The sequence below is a fragment of the Capra hircus genome, chromosome 12 (assembly GCF_001704415.2).
Source record: "Capra hircus breed San Clemente chromosome 12, ASM170441v1, whole genome shotgun sequence".
NCBI classification, from domain to species: domain Eukaryota; kingdom Metazoa; phylum Chordata; class Mammalia; order Artiodactyla; family Bovidae; genus Capra; species Capra hircus.
The window spans coordinates 38,594,652-38,614,489 of NC_030819.1; the positions used below are offsets into that span (position 1 = coordinate 38,594,652).

The window sequence follows — 19,838 nt, forward strand, 5'->3', positions numbered from 1 at the left end:
CAGGCTTATTTTGTACATCTACTCCCAGAATCAGCCATGTCTCCAAGGAGCCCCAGTTCTTTTCACTGGAGGTGGCACTAGAAGCCAAGGTGTAGGCTCCCAGGTGTATATTACTAGTGGTTAAAATCAGTTTTGTTCTTTTTTAAAAAGGAAAAAAAGTTAAAAACCCCTATTCTTGTTTTACCTCTGACCATACAACTAGGATATACAAGGAATTCTCTGACAGTCCAGTGGTTAGAACTCAGCTCTTCAACTGCTGGGGCCAGGGTTCAATCCCTGGTCAGGCAACTAAGCTCCCACAAGCCAAGAGGCACGACCAAAAAAAAAAAAAAATTTAAACTAGATATACAAGTTACCTCCAGTGTCTACAAGTAATGATTTTGAAAACATAAAATCAGTAATGTATTTGTGTACTGACCAGAATAGGGGAAAAGAAATCAACATTCATGAAGCATGCCTCCCTTTATACTTTTGATATTGTAAAAACAAATTCCTCTCTGCCATGGGAATTACTTTTTTATTAACTGTCTGCATTAAACAGACCCTTTTAAATAGTTACAAAAGGAATTTGCTCATTGTTTTTGCTATGGTAGGGGAAGAAGGCACAATGTGAATCTTTTAGGCACTTTTTATTTTCAAAAAAAAAATTGTCGTTTATATATATAAACATTTCATTCTCTCAAAAAATTCTACAACTATACAGCTGTTTGCTCCATTATTTGCATAGGAAATGACCACAATACAAAAATAAGAGGGAAAAAGAAGCAAAACAGCAACCAATTTATGCTTTTCCTGTAAGTATGTTTCCACGTATAAACATTTTGAAGCCTCTTACAAAATATTTACACCATTTGTCATCTATGTACACGTTTTTAAGAGAAACTTTTCTAACAAACAAAACTATAATTTATCAAGTTATGAAAATTTTCTAAAAAAATTTACTATATTACCACAAAATAAATAAAGATAAACAATATTTTAAAAACAAAATTAAATTTTCATCTCAATTAAGACCCCTTTTGGCATTTTGCTTATTTATTCTGCCCTTTGGTTAACAGCATCAGTGTCACATTACTATTTTATATTGCATATATGTAGCACTTACTTCCTTAAGTTTTCAACATGTCATTTATAATTAAAGGCAGACACTGAGTCAGTGTTAACAATAGATTAACTAAACTGCACTGTAATTTAGGTAAAATTACTGTGTCTCACTGTATATTACATGCAAAGTCCACATAAATTGGCATTTAACCAATTGTACTGCACAAGCAAACATCTCAGTATATGAAAACTGAATCATAAATTCAACGTTTCCGTATATGAAAACTGCATCATAAATTCAACATTCCCAAGTGAAAACTACGTATGTCTTTCTTTTCAAAAATGGTACTGTTTAGCTTATTGTAAGATGTTTTGACTTTTGAATATTCCATCTTTAAGCTCTTGAGTTCACAATTCATATAAAATGTAGCTTGTATTTAAAATAAACAATCCGATTTTAATCAGTGCATGAAATCTGCTTTTGAAGTTTATTTGAGTGATTTATTTCTACCTACCACAGAAATGAATTTGGTAAGGTTTTAAGAGGTATCTTACCACAAGTTCTAACTGTAAATGTATTCATGGTTATTTTCAAAAGAATTATTTATGATTTTTTTCCCCAAAAGAATCTTAGAAAACGTGTAATAAACTATAAAGCTGATTTGCATATTTACAAAATTTTGAATAGCAAATATAGGCAACTCATATAAAAAACAAAACAAAACAACACATTTGTTCAATGGCTATTTGTGAATTGCCAGGTATGCTGCGTACCTCTAGAGAATTATCTTGTATTGAAAAAAAAACTCCTCTGATGTCAAGCAAAATCTTGACACACAATCCAGCTGTCTTCTTGTGCCCAACGGACTTGTTTGCTAAACACTGTCACATTAAATGGTGGTGCTTTGGGAAGAACACTGCAAATACACCCTGCACGCCCAGCCCGCGCTGAGATGGGGCTACCTGTCTGAGATGACGGGTCAACCCAGCATACAGCAAGCATTCCAGATTCGGACAAGGACCAAACACTTTGGTATTAACACAATGTATTCCCTGTTTTCTCAAATATACAAAATATACATTTCCAGTTTTGCGTTTTCGTTTTCTTTTATATATATAGAATTAATTGTGTAGCTTAAAATTTTGCCAAGTGAGCGGTGTGGGGCAGGCGGCGGAGGATGCACGGGCGGCGCTGGCAGCTCAGTTCTGGTGCCTCTTCATGTGCAGCGCCAGGTGGTCGGAGCGCGAGAAGCTGCGGTTGCACACGCCGCACTGGAAGGGCTTGGCCCCTGTGTGCTTGCGGTAGTGGCGGGTCAGCTCGTCCGAGCGCGCGAACCTCCAGTCGCAGCCTTCCCAGGTGCATTTGTACGGCTTCTCACCTGCGCAACAGACCAAGAGGGGAAGGTGAGCGGGCAGTTGGCAACCCTGGACAAGCCAGGTAGTGTTGTCTGCCAAGGGGTTTCTTTCAAACTCAGGCTCTACGGAGGAAGGTGTGTGGATTCCTGACGAACTAGAAACTGCTCAGGGCATCTAGTGCAGAGAGTCACTGTTTTGCAGAATAGTCCTTAATTAAGTACTCTGTGTACTTTTGAAGAATGGAAAATGGAAATTTTACAGTGTGGGGGCAGAGGAGGATGATAAATTAGGAGTTTGGGTTTAACCCATACACGAAACTATAAAAAAGGTAACGAACAAGGATAGCACAAGGAACTGTACTCAATATTCTGCAATAACCTATAAGGGACAAGAAGCTGAAAAATAGATACACGTGTAAGTGAATCACTTTGCTATACACCTAAAACATTTGCTAAAACGAAATACTGCAAATCAACTGCACTTCAGTTTTTAAATTGTCTAAAAATTCTCTTTAAACAATTTTTAAAAATACATGTGCAGGATGAATCAGTGCTCATATTTTTATGAGCACTGAACTGTTCCTGCACATGTAAATCCATGAGATGACTAGATGAGCTTGAGCGGCTTTATTACTACTGTGCCAATATAATTTCTATACCAACCAACCCCAACTGAATTAGTGCAGGACTGATGGCTCTAAGGTGGCCCAGGGAGGAAGAAACTCAGGAGCTACAAGAAGGAGCTGCTCACATCACCAACTTAATGGACCACAACTGAGCCTTTACTGCAACAAAGTGGTCCTAAAAGTTTCTACACTAGCCTCTGTGAAATGCCCGCACATAAGCCAGTTCACTTAACACATGGCTTTCCAAAATGGACTAGCTCTTTGAAATTCCCTCCAGTGTGCATATATTCACATCTTCCCATTTTTCAGACTGAAGCAAAACAACTAGATAAAGATTAAAGCTGAATGGTGTTAAAGCTTTATGCATTTTAACAATTTCTCAAGCAGATCAGGAAGTCTGGTACCAATAACTTAACTGTGGTGTCATGCACATTTAATTTCCCTTTGCAATGCACTGCATCAGAAAGACTATCAAAATTCATTGCATCAATGACTTGTCAAATGCATATTATATGCCAGGGACTATCCTGAATGCTTAGGATAAAACAAAAATGCCTGAACTCATGGAACTTACATATATATCATTTATAAAAGCCTCTAATTCAATCTTCCTCTCTCTTCCCTTAAACAGTGAATTGACATCTGAGCCACCGCCCTACCCCTCTATCTGAGCCACTTCCCCACACCTCTGCAATCTGTATTCTTCTTAATGTTGTTTGTTCTTAAGGTTTGCTAGTTGCTGGTAACCTTTCAAAACTACTCAATACTGGCAGCCCAAAAGGATTCTGCCCACAATGACATGCAAAGAAACTCCCAGGTTTGCCAAAGGCCTTTGCTGTTCCTCATCACAGACCAGCTTCTGACTTCATGTAATTGCCCCACATCATTGTATATTTTTGATATATGAATAAAATTAATGTCACCTTTAAAAAAAATATGACTTATGATCCCTTCTCCAGGGAATCTTCCCAACCCAGATCTGCTGCCCTGCAAGAAGGTTCTTTACCATCTGAGCCACCAGGAAAACCCATACTATTTATAAGGCAGCCTTAATTCCCAGTTTTAGAATCAATTAATCCTATTTAAGATCGTGTATTCCTCTAAATAAACCCCCAGATCAAAGAATCTCTCACTAAGCAATCACTAGTAGTTCTTTTATTGATGCTTAACTTGGTTATAATTTTCTACGAATTTAAGATGAGAATTTGTGAGGTAAATTTGCATCTTAAAGTACCGCTGGCTTACTGATGAGGTTTTTTTTAATTGAAGGATAATTGCTTTACAGAATTTTGCTGTTTTCTGTCAAACCTCAACATGAATCAGCCATAGGTATACATATATCCCCTCCCTTTTGAATCTCCCTCCCAACTTCCTACCCATCCCACCCCTCCAGGCTGACACCAGAGCCCCTGTTTCAGTTTCCTGAGCCATACAGCAAATACCCATTGGCTATCTATTTTACATATGGTAGTGTTAAGTTTCCATGTTACTCTTTCCATACATCTCACCCTCTCCTCCCCTCTCCCCATGTCCATAAGTTTATTCTCAATGTATGTTTCTCCATTGCTGCCCTGTAAATACATTCTTTAGGCCCATTTTTCTAGATTCCCTATCTATGCGTTAGAATACGGTATTTATCTTTCTCTTCCTGATTCCACTCTGTATAACCGCTGAGTTTTATTTGAATAGCATTTGAAAACTCTGAATAGCCAAACTTCTAAATTCTTTAAAATGTTTACTTCTGCTGGAGAAAACCCAGCATTGCTTTGAACACTGGTTACTTAGTACCACAGTGAAATTCAACTACCTTTCTCTGCCTGATTTAACAGGATCATATTCAGGAAGTTCTAAGATTATTCAGCTGAGGCCAAATTTTAAAAGACATTGTCCACATCAACCGAGATTTCCGCAGCTTGTGGTTAATATATTTTTGCTGTCCTGATAACCACTGTGACTCCATAAGGGTCACATAATTCATAACATGACTCCACAACAAAACCCCATAAGGACAAACACAGAAGGCCCAGAGTAGCCCTCTGAATTTTGTACCAATTATTTCCCAGGGGGTTTCTCTTTCAACTCCTGGAGTGAGTATCCCTGAGCCACCCTTCCCTTCTCCCTCTCCTCTGGCTCCAAACCAACACACAAATAAATACTTTTTATGTTTTTAATTCCCTTTTTGGTTCCTATTGCTCCATTTTAAAAATGCACACCTCAACTTCCTGAAGTATTTCTCTTCCCCCTCTTAAGAGTAAATTCAAAGAATTTAAGCTAATACACTTAAACCTTTTAAGTAACCAGAAATAAACCACTTTTCTTTTGCTTATATTCAGTATGTTTAATACACAGAAATGTCTTAATGCCAGTAGTAAATGTAGCTATCACTCTTGTCGATGTAAATCAAACAGAAAAAGTTTTTTTGCACACCAAGTGTTTGTTCTTGTTCCCTGTGAAAAATAAATCACCAAAACAAACAGGTTGGCTAAATACTTCACTGTCATTTAACAGTGAAGAGAAAGTTATTTCTGATGTCTGAGGCAAGGGAAAAAAAAGTGCCTGATTTAAAAAGGAGTCATTCTAGTCTTTTGAATTGAATAATTAAATGGCAGGAGAACTGAATTTTCAAAGTTTATTTAAGAAACAAGGGACACTAGACTCTTTTTGTTCACTATTTTTATTGGCTAGGAAGCAATAAACTGCATCAGTATTTTTAAAAGTTTACTTTACTGATTGGTTGAAAAACGGTAGCCATGAAAGTTCCTAAAACAGTTGGGGTTTTGCTCTCAATTTATACGTATCTATAGAGCATTCAGCCAAGAATTCTACCAGTTTCTGGATGTTAGTCATGGGGCCGGAGCTTTACCACAGAAGGACGGACAACTGTTCCCCACTTGGGGCAGTTTGTACGGGATTTGTTCAAGTGTCAACACTGCTCAAGTAAAACATTGTAGAGGAAGCTGGTACCCAATTTCTGGCCAAATAAATAGCAGATTCAGGTCTTTCTTCCTCAGCCAGAAACACTATGCATAGTACTTCTGGGAAACCAAACTAACTTCCTTTAAGTTATTTCAACAGGATAGAGCTTTCAAAAGTTTAATTGGATTTTTACAGAATCTCCTTCCAATACCACCAATTTAAAATATTTAGTTAAGCTCTTTCAACATCAACTGTATTCTTAAGTTCTCATGCTGTTGTTAATGTGAAACTTTCCAAAGACAAGAAGAAAAAAAAAAGTGACAAATATGTACAGCACGAAAAACAAGCTTCGGCTTTATCTCAAAGTGGATATTTTCTCATCGTCTTATAAAATTACCAGGACTCTTTTACTAGAAATCCTTAATCCTTTTTTTAAAAAAAGAAACAATGGTTAAATATACATATTGTCCATACTGATGAAGTCAATTAATGTTAAGCAAAACCATTACCAGGAGAAAAAGGGAACAGGCAGAAGCAGACACTGAGCACGTACTCTGACTCAGGTGCTCGTATTTCATTTATCCTCAACAACTCCAAGAGTTAGAAGCAGAACAATGAGGTCGTGTTGGGAAGCCTGGCCTGCCACTTTTCCTCAATGTCCCAGTTATACCCTCCACTGGCAAACACTGATACAGGCTCTATATGAATGATGTAAGGAATACACAGATATTGTTCACATTTAAACATTCTAAAGCTGTGTGTCCAGGTCAGTTAACAACTAGCCTAATGGACTCAAACCAGGCCTTAAATCTCAGACTGTCTGAAGCATAGGACACATCCCAGCTAAGCCAGCCCCCAAGGACACCCACCTTTCAGGACGTGTGGACTTCTGACGGTGGTCCTGTTCTGGGACTGATAATCCCAGAATACCACCTAATGATGGCTCTCCTTTAACCCTAGGCTAAAGGAACCCTAGGCAAAAGGAGAAGGGGACGACAGAGGATGAGATGGTTGGATGGCATCACCGACTCAATGGACATGAGTTTGAGTAGGCTCTGGGAGTTGGTGATGGACAGGGAAGTCTGGCATGGTGCAGTCCATGGGGTGGCAAAGAGTCGGACATGACTGAGCAACTGAACTGAACTGAAAGGAACATCAGTGAGTTAGCAGAACATGTTTGCTAAGACTCTGAAAAGTCTTTAGTGATGAACTTAAAAATCAGCTATTTTTTTTTTTCTGTTGAATAGACTAAAAAATGACTTATGAATCTACCACACTAGAATGGGAAGTTTCTCTGCTTGGCTGAACATGTTCAATTGATTTACACTAAGGCCTTTTCCTAGAATGTTCTGCATAGATTCTTCTAACAAAAGAAAAGTATCATAGATGGAAATTATCTTATTTTAGGTAACCTTTTTGTTACAGCAAATTTGTATATCTGGTTTCCTTCCTGATGCTAAAACTAAATCCAGAATTATATTTGATAGAGGTCAAAAATCAGAATTAAAGTCAATGTTTAGTAAACGAGAGTAATATGTACTAACAATCACAACCTGTACCAGGTGACTTGCAAAATGCAACGAATAAGGCTTGGTCTCTGGCCTCAAATAGTTTAACATCCATATTCTATTCTGACTGTTAAAGTGAAATAAATTATTTCAATAGTCAATAGTGTGTTAGTCACTCAGTAGTGTCTGACTCTTTTGTGACCTCATGGCTCCTCTGTTCGTGGAATTCTTCAGGCAAGAATACTGGAGTGGATTCCCCTTCCCTTCTCCAAGGGATGTTCCCAACCCAGGGATGGAACCTGGGTCTTCTGCATTGCAGGCAGATTCTTTACCACCTGAGCCACCAGGGAATCCCCCCTTAAGCTTAATTCTTAGAATTTGGGTCCTTGATGCACAAAATGAACTCTTATTTCAGGTGGAAAATATTTTCATGCAATTCAATAATCATCAGATCTTTTCCCATCACTAGAGATTTAAGGAATTTAGATTCTAAAACAGTATGCTGCTGCTGCTAAGCCGCTTCAGTCCTGTCTGACTCTGCACGACCCTATATAGACGGCAGCCCACCAGGCTCCCCTATCCCTGGGATTCTCCAGGCAAGAACACTGGAGTGGGTTGCCACTGCCTTCTCCAATGCATGAAAGTGAAAAGTGAAAGAGAATTCGCTCAGTCGTGTCCGACTCTTTGTGTCCCCATAGATTGTAGCCTACCAGGCTCCTCTGTCCATGGGATTTTCCAGGCAAAAGTACTGGAGTGGGTTGCCATTGCCTTCTCCGTCTAAAACAGTATACATTCTAATGAAAGGTTTTAAAAAAGAAGCATTAATACCAAGATTAAAGAAACTCATAGGAAAATATCAGATATCTTTAAAAGCACATAAAGTAAGGTGATTTTGGCTCATTAGTTCATATTTTTATATATCTATATCAGTAATTTTCTATTAAAATTTTTTACTAAAGGTCACTGCAGTATATCTCCTATACTTGGGAACAAAAGGGCAGGCATTTCATTTCAAAGATTTTTATTGCTAGTATTTGCAAAGGTACCTAATGTACATCCTGGGCTTCCCTGGTGGCTGAGATGGTGAAGAACCTGCCTGCAATGCGGGAGATCTGGATACGATCCCTGGGTTGGGAAGATCCCCAGGAGAAGGGAATGGCAACCCACTCCAGTATTCTGGCCTGGAGAATTTCATGGACAGAGGAGCCTGGCAGGCTAGAGCCATGGGGTCGCAAAGAGCCGGACATGACTGAGTGACTTTCACTTCACTTCACCTAATGTTTACTTGATAGAGTATCCCTGTCAATAATGTGCTCAGTTTAAGGAAACGAATTAAAAGGCTATATTAAAAAATTCCCTTCTTTCTTCTTTTGTGCTTATCTTTAAAACATGACTCACCGGGTTCCTTCCAAAAAACCTATGAAGTATCCAAGAGAAATCATTACACTTCTCTGTATCCCCATCATTACTTAAATTTGATCTACATGATTGATCTGTACTGGCACAGATACTGCTGAATGAAGGCTTCAAACAACTGTATTCTGCCTCCTTAACTAGCCATAAAAGTTCTCAAACACAGAGACTGTCTTCTATTGCCATACCTCCTTATGCACCTTTGGTTAATCACAGTGTGTCCTGAGGCTGACCAGCTTGGGAATTTTCACTCATGAAAAGGCGTGAAGGTAAAAGAGACAGGAAGCCATCTAGTTAACCACGGCCTCACCTGTGGCAGGGTTTTGCCTGGTTCCTTCTGCCAAGGACCACTGAGTGTTATCTGACTAAACGTGCATTTAGGCGAGAATCGTACTTTTAAACTCTTCAGAAGGACATGTTCCGAATCAGTTTATTATCCATCCTGCAGTTGTACAAGGGTAAATCAACTCTATGTAAACAAGTTTTCTTTTCCAGGACTGGACTGGATTTGAGGAAAACCAAGGACTGTGGAGCCCCTCGTGCTGGTCAAAGATAGACACAGAGCAGGGGGGGAGCATGCCACCCCCAAGGTGGCAGTCTCTACCCCAGCAGGACCAATCTCTAGGCACCTAAGCACCTCCGCTACTTCTCCTAAGTGTCAGTCGCTCAGTTGTGTCTGACTCTTTTCGATCCTGGCCTGGAGCCCGCCAGGCTCCTCTGTCCAGGGAATTCTCCAGGCAAGAACACTGGAGCAGGTAGCCACTCCTTTCTCCAGGGGATCTTCTCAATCCAGGGATCCAACCAGAGTCTCCCGCGTTGCAGGCAGATTCTTTACCATCTGAGCCCCAAGGGTTCTGGACAAAAACATCCTCTATCATTGATAGTGTTAATGAAATACCAGTTCCTGAGTCTCCTGACAAAAATGACATTCAGATTCACTTTCTTGTAATAAGAACCCAAAATAAAATTTTTAAACAGTAAAGTCTCGGTGAAATATTTTACCTTTTTAGCCAAAACAGAAAAATCCTATATTTTCATTTTTCTAGTACTGAATGAGTCCTAATTATCCTTTCCTTAAATTTGCACTTAACGTGGTTATCTTTACCTGGAGATTCTTCCCAGCTCTAAACAGTGTGCATTTATAAAGTAGTCACAGGTATATTCTTCTGCCTGAATGTTTTTTAGAAAGTTACCTATGGGGCACTTCTAAAACAGCAACTCACCTTAATCCGAGTTGTAAGAGATTCTTGGATATAAATAATACAGGCTGACAGAATAGGAATGCTGCTACAGAGATACTTGCTAAACTAGGACATTACTTTGTTTCTAATCTTTCACCTGAAAAGATGTGGGTCATCAAGTAAACAACTACCACATTCTATAAAACTAACAATATCTGCCAAAGTAAAAACCTTTGGTGATTAAAATATTTTACTTTTAAAAACATTACCGCCCTCACTATCTTCACAGCTAATTGTTTCTATCTCGACTTCAGCAATTCTATTTAGTCCATTTACGAACTATCTTTTCCCCCTAATCTATAAAAACAACAAGGAAGAAGAGATTCTCTTTGGATTCTCGAAAAATCAGTCAAAAACGTTTGCTTAATCAAATTATACTTCTAAAAGTTCCATATACTTTATCATCTCAAAATAATATTTAATCAATTTCCTATGTAAATGTAAATGTTTTTCAGATGAAAGAGCAAGTCCCAGAAGCAAAGTTAAACCTTTCCCGTGAGTCATTAAAAAGAAATTGTTTCTAAGCTTCTATGCTCATAAATACCTTTTCAGGCATCTAAATGAGTGACTCTCTTATAGCTACTTTTTCTTTTTTTTATGTTAACTTGAACTTGTCAATATAGAAAAATAAATTTCAAAGCTGCAAACAAAAATAATTTAAGAATGTCTAACTGGTAACACGTAACAGGCTAAATGGGATATTTTTCCTGCCGTTTTCAAATATAAACTCAGAAAAATCAGTAGAGTACTAATTTCATCCTGCAAAATTTTTTCACCTCTACCAACATTGATCTCTAGATCCAAGCTGCATGATCTCCACTAAGGCTATATACATATATATGGAGACATATGTATGCACACACATATATAAAATCTTATTCTGATTTTAACTCTAAATCATTTTTTAAGGAAATGAATTCCTTTCTCTATTTTTTAAAATGTTTTACCGCTTCCCACAGTTTCACAAAAAAAGGAATAATTCATGTTCAGAACATTTTGAATGTTATCTATTTGTGGGGAAGTGCTGCAAATGAAAATACCTTTATTATCAACATGGCCAGTATTTTAAAACAAAAATCTATACCTAAGACATTCAATGGATAGTAAGTGTAGAGCAAAGAACTAAATAGGGATTTATACCTAGGGATTTTTTAGTACACAAACTGAAACTAAAATCAACTGAGCAATAAATCTCTAGCAGAGATTATGTGTTTTGAAGTACACACAGTACCATCTTAATATAAATGTCATTAGAAAAGTGTTCTACACGGGAAGTGAGGCAGCAGGTGGGAATTTAGCCCCTTTACAAGTAGTCTTGGGCTAGAAATCTTTCCAAGGCTTACTGCGAAATTCTTTCTTAAACAAGGAATCCCGAATACAGCTGTGAGATTCTAACAGGACAGTGCTTCACCCACAGTCCACTTCGTGTTATGTTATTTGTATGTTTCCATTTTCTTTTTGGGGGGTGTTTCCAATTGCCCTCTTGTCAATCGGTGGCAGTCATTCTGGGATCATGTAGTCCACATGCAGCAACCTGGGCAGAGTCTGGATCTAAGGGCTACTGACACTGACGCCCAGTGTGTGTGTGTGCTGCTCAGACTATGAACAACTGCTCACTTTCTGCCCTGCTCCAGGTAGCTGCCAAATGACCATAAAACCTTACCATACCCTCTTTCCCCGACTGCTGTACCATATACTCCAGGGCTAAGTGCACAGCCACACATGCGACTAAAACTACTGAGATTTCAAACATCGGTATTCAGAGTGCACTGTTTGCTTTTTCAGAACTCTTTCTTTAGAAAGTAAGTACTTTTTACTAAAGTGTAAACACAATTTTCAAAGAAATTTCCACACTCAATGTAAGAGCAGCGTTTCAACTCATGGGACTCAGGCATACCAAGAAACTAGCATCGGGTGATAAATGTTTTCAATCTCTTGCCAATGTGCTTTTAAAATGCTGTTAAAAGGACAAATATTTTTATTTGGAAATATACACCTCGTGACACTGTTGCCTAAGTAGCCATACTTATTTCTAATCAGAGGCGCGACATATATATATATATATATATGCTAGAAGTAACACAAACACTTCCACACAGGTAATAAGGATATCCCTATAGGCCAATAAGTACAATTTTTCCTCTAGAACAGAGGCAACATCAACTTCAGGTATTTTGTCTAACCACAGAGTTTTGTATTACTTTTGTACATTCTTTCTGAATAAAGAAATCAAAATGTATAAACTCAGAAAAACTTGAATGCTATGAGACTTCTAACCGCCATTTTCTACTCTTTCATCTCGAATTTTTAAAAAAACGTCTTGTTTGGGAAAGACTATGTCCTTATGTTCGGTTTATAAGTCAGGAAGCATTTGCAATCTAAAAATCCAGAATAAGCAATTAAACAGAACTCAGGCGTAGGTTGTTTTAATTGCTTAAAACATTTTAAAAACATAAGGCAACTTGACATTTTAAAGCAATTACAATTATTTTCTAAAGAAGTCCTAGGGTCCTGCACATTCTGCCTAAAGTGGCAATCATTAAAAAGTTTTTATATCAAAAATACAATATCAACATTCCCACATAAATTTTTTTTTAAGTCCTCTAAAACAAAAAGTTAATTACATTGAGAGAAGTTATTTAGAAATACCTGGGCCTTTAAAGGAAGAAGGAAAGGAAAAAAAACTTCGCCAGCTTCAGATACATTCACTAAAAAACGACAGGGTGGGGAGGATGCAATGAGAGCACACAGGTAATTTTCAAAGGCATTGTGTAGAAACTAAAAATGAGGAGAAAACAACCTCAATGCTCTATGATTACCCAAGAACGGGTTTAGCCAGATGAACAAGTCTGCCACAAACCCTCCTCGAGGCGTCTGAAAGGCTATCAAACAAAACTTTATTAAACTGGATTACGGGGTCTCACTCATCAGATGTCAATGGACACACATTTATGATCGGGTGGAAAAGCCGATACATGGGATTTAAACTAGGCCTACATCTTCTTTTTAGTTGGTTTTTATCTTTTTCAGTATAAGCATCGTTAAGACAACCCACTATTAAATTTCCCTGCCAGCAGGTCAAGTTCCAGAATCCCAGATATAAGCATTCTGAGCACTAAACCCTGCCAGGGGTTGCAAGGCCATTTAGATACGCCCTGACTACATCCCAGCAATAAGCAGTTGATTGCATCGATATATGGAATCATGCTCCTCCTTTATTAGGAGACTTTAACCTCAGGAGAAACATTGTTTCCTCCTTCCTATCTCCCATTTCAAGGACTTTCAAAGGAGAAAGGACAAGAGCTCAAAAGTTCTGAAGTTATTTCCTCTTCTCCTTAATCATTAATTCAAGTAAAAACCCATTTTCAATGTTTCTTCCTATATAATGTATATTCTATAAAAGGATACTTTAGTATTTCCATAGACTGTTTTCACGGTCTTGTCATTTGTATGCTGAAAACTGCAGACTGAGTTTACATGCTAATGGGTGTTTGTTTAAGTATAAATATAACTTCTACTTTGGGATTAGGAGATAGCCTTTTGTCTCTACCTAAAAACTTCAGGTTGAAACAACCCACTGATTTCACTGATAAATACAGGAGATGTCTTTTCTTTAAAAGCAATTTCTCAGAAAGCCCTGGAATCTACCACATTGTCGCCAACACTACTTAGATTTTAAGTAGTATTTATCACTGGGATATCAAGCAATACTTTCCAATGCGCATATGAAATGTCTGCAGCCATGTTCCTCTTTGAGCTCTATCTCAGCACTGACCTTTGTTCAAAGGCTTTTACTTTTTAATGCAGCAGTTAGAGATAACTACTTCATTTATCAAAACTCAATTTCCATAGTAACATCTAGCCTGGGGAGATTCAAGTCCTCACACTAATCCAGCAGCCCATTCAAAGGAACTGTTGAATACTTTGGTTTCCATAGCAATGATGGAATAAAACATTTTGCTAGGTCATTGCTTTTATTAGCAAACTTATTCTCTGAACTTTAGGTTAAAGCTGCATTTACGGAGAGGGAAAAAAAACACAATCACTTTGTATAGGTTCTTTCCTTCAGGCCTATCCTTTTAAGAAAATCACTAATGGTAACCACCCATAGTTTTAAAAATACTTCGGGTATTTGGAGATTTTTACAGCTTGCCACCATCTAATTTCGTCCTCAAATAAGTTCTGATATAAAGTTTTGAAATTAAAACGCATTTTAAAATGAGTGTATAGATCTGACAAAAGTTTTTATAAAATTATAGGTGCTAAACATTTTAAACACAGATGAGATATTAGCTGGAATAAAGTCTCTCCAATGTATAATATGGACTGGGGTAGAATGTAAAATAACTTAAACCACGACCCTAGTTTTGCCTGATTTTAGTATTTTTCAATTTCTAGCCCACCTTTCACCAGCAGGGAAAACAAGCTAAACACAGATATTTTAGGCTCAAGGTGAAATTAAGATAATTTATTAAGCAATTACGCTTTACCTGCTAAATGGAAAAGGCTTTAGTGTTTGATGTAGTTTTATAGAAGCCAACTGATTTGTTCTGGAGGGAGAAAATGAGTTACATTTTTTTCCTTCAAGATAGGAATAGCAATGCCATTAAAGTTTTAAAATCCATTAGTAAACATTGTTGTTTATGTTTGGGAGCAATTAATTCTATGTGAGGTGACAGGGCAAGGCCTTAATGAGGGAACATCAGCCTTCTGGAACCAAACTTTTTTCACTGAACTGAATTTTGAGCCAAGCCAGTGCTGAAAAAGGTAAGCCATTAAAAAATAAAAGTTGACAGAAGAAAGAAGAGATCAAACATGTGCTGGCTTTTAAAAGGATGAATACCACTTATACTATTTACACAACTCACAGAATTAACAAGAAAATTACATACCAGTATGAGTCCTCAGGTGAGCTTTTAAATGAGAAGACTTTGTATAAACTTTTGTGCAGCCTGAAATAAAGGAGAAGAACAGCGTGTCATTCTGGAGATCCTTTTGAAATCTTTACATCTGATGATTCAGTGTTTAAAATCGGGCTTTAAAGATGAAATCTCTCATGCAAGGAGATATTTGAAGCTTCAGTTTTAAGAGATGTTTTAAAGCATACTCCCCTATTACCTGATTAAAGGTATAAAGTGATTTGCTTTATGTTTCACTTTAGCAGAAAAGAGAGCAGACAATCAAGCCAAACTACAAATGGGAAATCTGTGTTTATACCAGTAGGTGCTTTATACTAGTAACACATACCTCAGTGATTTTAATGGCTCCAGAGCTGACAATGTTAAACCATTATCCAAGATGACTGCAATTTTCTGTACTCCCACATTTCTTGTTTTTTCATTTAGTATGTCATGTCATATCATGTACCACAGTCAATAAATTATACCCTGTATTAATCATAAACTAGCTTATGCCAGCAACTTCTAGATATATTCATCACCGTCATCAATTTATATTTTGGACCACATATCTCATTCAAGAAAGAGCATATGCTCACATACTATCAGAACCAACCTTGAAATCTATTCTATAGATGGTCTTGTCTTGCACCAACCCACTCTTCATTGCCACCCATTCTTTTCCCCTATATTACTTAAATAATTCCTTTCTAGGTTACTTAATTTAGAATTAAGAACTCCAATTTAGATTGCTACAGTAAACAAAGTAAGTGTAGCAAGACGCTCATGTATTTAACATTAAAAAGAAAAGAGTCCAGTAACTTTTTCTCCCATAATATTCCAAACTTTTTTTTTTTTTTACTATTATCAAATAAGCACAAAGTAACTAAACAGTTACTTGGGTAAGGCACTGGAGACTGGGATGTGACAAGAGCAGAGCAGGTGAATTTTTTTTAACTGTCAACCACTAGTCTCCCATGTACAGTTGGAATGTGAGGTGGAAAATGGCACGCACGAACACACTAAACACACACACTGATTCTTTAACCAGGTAGGATCACATACCTGGGTAATCGCAGTAGTGGATGCGCCGTTTCTCCAAATCGGGGTTACTCCTTCTATTGTATCTGACAGGCTGGATGTTTTGCGAAGTAACTGGCAGGGTGGCAGGTAAATTTGGATTATGAATTGCCAGTTTAGAAGCAATGGTAGCAGCATAGGATGGAGGTGGGGTTAAATTCTGAAGCATCTCTGCTTGTCTATCTGGACTTCCAGGCTCTGAGCTTGGTGGTGACGGGGGGAAGTAAGTGGCCTGCTGGGGAAGAAACTGACTTGGCATGGTGTATGTGCAAGGGGGCATGCTCTGGAATTGCTTCATGGCGGTCGGCGGGACGGCGGAGGTGTGAGTGTTAAGGCCTGCCATGGCGGCCGACATTGATACGTTAAGAGTGTCCATTACTGCTGTCTGGTTGGTAGAACTAGGCATATCTAGATCCGGTGTATTCAGGAGCTGGTACAGATGGCCCTGCTGGGGAGGGACAGAAAGATGAAGGTCTGGTGTAGGAAGTTCTTGTTTGATGAAAATATTGTTCACCTCTGGAGCTGCGGTCTGGTGGGAGCTGAATATGCTGGTGAACTCGGGGAGGGCCTGTGTTGGGGCCGGAGGAGGGGCTGTCGTCTCACTCTGGTGGCTGAAAATGGTAACAGGTTCTGTCTTGATGTGTGTTACACACGGTCTCTGGGATTTGTAGAGGCCAGTTCTCAGGTGAGTGATGTCAGGGAGGAAGACGTTCATGTTGATACTGTAAGGTAACCCTTCACTGTCAGTGAAGAACTGGTCTACGACTGAGGCACTGTCTCGTCTATACTTTTTATGTTCTGGAATTATAGAAACTGGAGGAAGCTGAGGTGTCAGGTACTTCTCCATTTCACATCTTGTCTAAAAAAGAAGAGATAGAAACATGTATAATCCGCCCAATTCATCATCTCGGGAAGAACAAACTGTGCTTACTAAAAATTCCCAACAATCTCTATGAAAAGTACCCAAGGCAAACTCTTAAGTGTTGCTTATAAACATATCAGGTTTGTCAACTGAGAAACAAATGGTTCACCAAAAACCTTATGAAACTGTGTATAACAAGTGTTTGGTAAAATCGCCCCCAGTCAACCCCAGACAAAAAGTGAAAGAGACAAATCAAGAAGAAAAAGGAAGCAAAGAGAAAAAATATTCCTTTCTGATGCAATAATAAAGTATACTTTATCATCACTCATATACAAGCAGGATTCTCTGCTCCATTACAACTGAAAATACAGTATTGTAATAAGGCCAAATTATCTCTATCTTATTCATGTCATATAGGTAAATCCAGTGGTTGAAAAGGGAAAAAAAAACCTCAGTAAACCTTTATGGTTAAAGTTAATATTGCAAAATTTCTTTGCTTGGGTAGATATTGCTGAAATAGCTAATATAAAACATATTCTTTGGCTATTTAAGTGCCTTTTCCAGTTTACAGTTCAATGGAAACTTAAATACAACGTTTTGAGCAAAACATAGTATCCACTGAGAGAACAAACCAACTTCTCCACCAGTTTGATCTAAATGTTGATTTTAATCAGCAGATTCTGTAATTGGTTAATATGATAATGAAATGTTCCTATTCATATCCCTATCTAAAACAGATCTTTAATTACCTAGGGGAAAACCATTCCTTTGGTAGAGTGGTGTTAAGGGGCCGTGGGTGGAGAGGCTGCCAGTAGCCAGCACAGTCATCAGCCAAACATTTATCGTGTCCTTCTCAGTGGGCCAACGCTACATTCCCCCTCACTCTGTAAAAAGCTCAGTCATCCCTTATCCTCCTGTGTCTTCTAAGCAGCAAACTGACAAATGCCCACATGGTTTTAAAATGGTGATTTTTCTTTAGGACATAATCCAGCTTGTAACCGGTCTCCTCAGTCTTTTGCAGCTATCATCTTCCCTAGTATAACACAAACTTCTAAAATTTTTAGCACTGAAAGGAAATTTCAACAGAAACACACACATACGAAACAACACCAACTAGATGCTCACAGAACTATTAACCGTGGCATTTAAAGAAGTGAATAACAGTCTTTTTTTCTTTTTTGCTACTACTTAATTTCAGCTATCAGATCCCGAATCATTTTGTGTGGATATAGATTCGGGTTTCCCGCAAAGATACTATTTAAAAATAAAATCGCGCTGATCTTGTGAGCCACATCTCTGATAAATGCCACTGCCCTTGCACAGCACGGTGACACTCGCAGACCCCCGGAGCAGGAGCTTGGTATAGCAAATACACAGTATACCAAGGGGGTATTAAATGAGGCGTCTTGAAATAAACCGAACTAAACCCTTTCGTGCGCTTTACTCCCATGGTGGTTAGTGGTTTCTGATTTTAGCTCTTCCAGCTGTTTGCATGTGGGTATGTTTCCAATTTTTTTTTTTCCCTGGGACAGGCTAAAAGTCCCGGGAAGTTTTTTCTGGGCTATATGACTCCCTGCGTGGGCGAAAGAAACAGGCGGTTGCTCTAATTCGGCTGCCGGGCAAGTGTAAAAGCCAACTGCCAGCTTTCAACGCGGCTCCGGGAGGAAATTTACGCGCAGATGAAGAAAACAACACCTCCCGGTCCTTTTTTTTCTTTCTTTTCTAAGGAAAAATAAGTGCTCCAACACCACCTTAGCTTTTCTAACTCCCGTTTCCCAAAGGAGCCCTACGATCGCGTCTAAAGCAGGTTGCTCCAAGCGATATTAAACTAGCACCCCGAGGGGCCTCCCTCCAGCACTCCCCCCCCAAACCCCAATTTGCGTTCCCACTGAATCCGGGACGCCGTGGATCGGGACAGCGGGTGACCTCCAAGGCCAGGGCAGCGGGAGGCGGCGGATTTAGGGGACACATGGAATTGAGGTCCGGCGTGAGGAACGAGCTTTCATCCCCCAAATGGTAGAAAAACAAGGTGCGCGTGAGCACCAGTTCCCTCCTGAACCTTTCCCGGACAGAGCAGCCAGGGCAGACTCCCCATAGATCCTCTCCTTCGGGTGCCCCCACCAGGCCAGGAGGGCAGGGCGGGGCTGCCCCCCAGCCCTGGGCCGCGGTGCGCCCCGACGCGCGCCCCAGCCTGGAGCGGCCCCTGTCGCCCGCGAGCCGCAGCGGCGGGACACGCCCGAGGCCCGGGAGGGAGGCGGAGGGAGGGGAGCGGCTCTTCCTACCTGGACCAGCTCCTCGGCGGGCAGCCGCGGGCCCGCGGCGGGCGGCGGCGCCGGCTGTGGCGGCGCGGGCTGCGCCTGCGGGTGGTGGTGCGGGTGCTTCAGCTCGTCGCCGGGGAAGAGCGCCGCGTCGCGGGCCGGGTTCGCGGCGCCCAGCACGGGCTTGAGCTGCGCGAACACGGGCTCGTCCTGCGGGGCCGGCGGCTGGGGCACGGGTCCCAGGCGGGCGCTCATGGTCAGCACCCGCGTAGCCATGGGCACTCGGGGGTGGGGGGTGGGGGGCGGTTCCGGGCGCGGGGCGCGAGTCGAGCGCGCTTCCCACCTCGCCCACGCTGCTCGGGTCGGCGAGCTTGGCTCCGGACTGACCCCTCAGCTCACAAGAAGGCGCGGTTTTCAAAGGCGCGCAAGAAAAGCCAAACTCTTCCGCTCCGCCACGCGTAAACGCCGACGTCCACCCGGCGACCACTTTCTCCCGCCCCGCCCCACCGCGCTCCCTAGCTCCCCGGAGTCCGCTCCCGCCACTGCCTGTCTCCGCGAGCGAGCTGCTAGCGCGCGTACCTGCCCCACGACTACTGACACTTGACGCCCGCCTCTATTTTACCCAACTCCGGGGAGG

General features: G+C 40.1%; 1 protein-coding gene across 1 annotated transcript; it reads right to left on the reverse strand.

Moving 5' to 3' along the window:
* Positions 613-19,586, reverse strand: KLF5 (Kruppel like factor 5). Its single transcript, XM_018056510.1, has 4 exons — positions 19,226-19,586; positions 16,067-16,940; positions 14,996-15,055; positions 613-2,423 (listed from the first exon to the last, which is right to left on the reverse strand). The coding sequence occupies exons 1-4, from the start codon at positions 19,475-19,477 to the stop codon at positions 2,245-2,247; spliced, it is 1,365 nt and encodes a 454-aa protein (XP_017911999.1). The 5' UTR covers positions 19,478-19,586; the 3' UTR covers positions 613-2,244.

Excerpts from the sequence above, each read along its gene's own strand:
- KLF5 (XM_018056510.1), bottom strand. The coding sequence starts at position 19,477 with ATGGCTACGCGGGTGCTGACCATGAGCGCCCGCCTGGGACCCGTGCCC. Across the intron at positions 15,056-16,066 it reads CCACTACTGCGATTACCCAG|GCTGCACAAAAGTTTATACA; the intron begins GTATGTGATCCT and ends CCTTTATTTCAG. Across the intron at positions 2,424-14,995 it reads TCACCTGAGGACTCATACTG|GTGAGAAGCCGTACAAATGC; the intron begins GTATGTAATTTT and ends TCTGTTGCGCAG.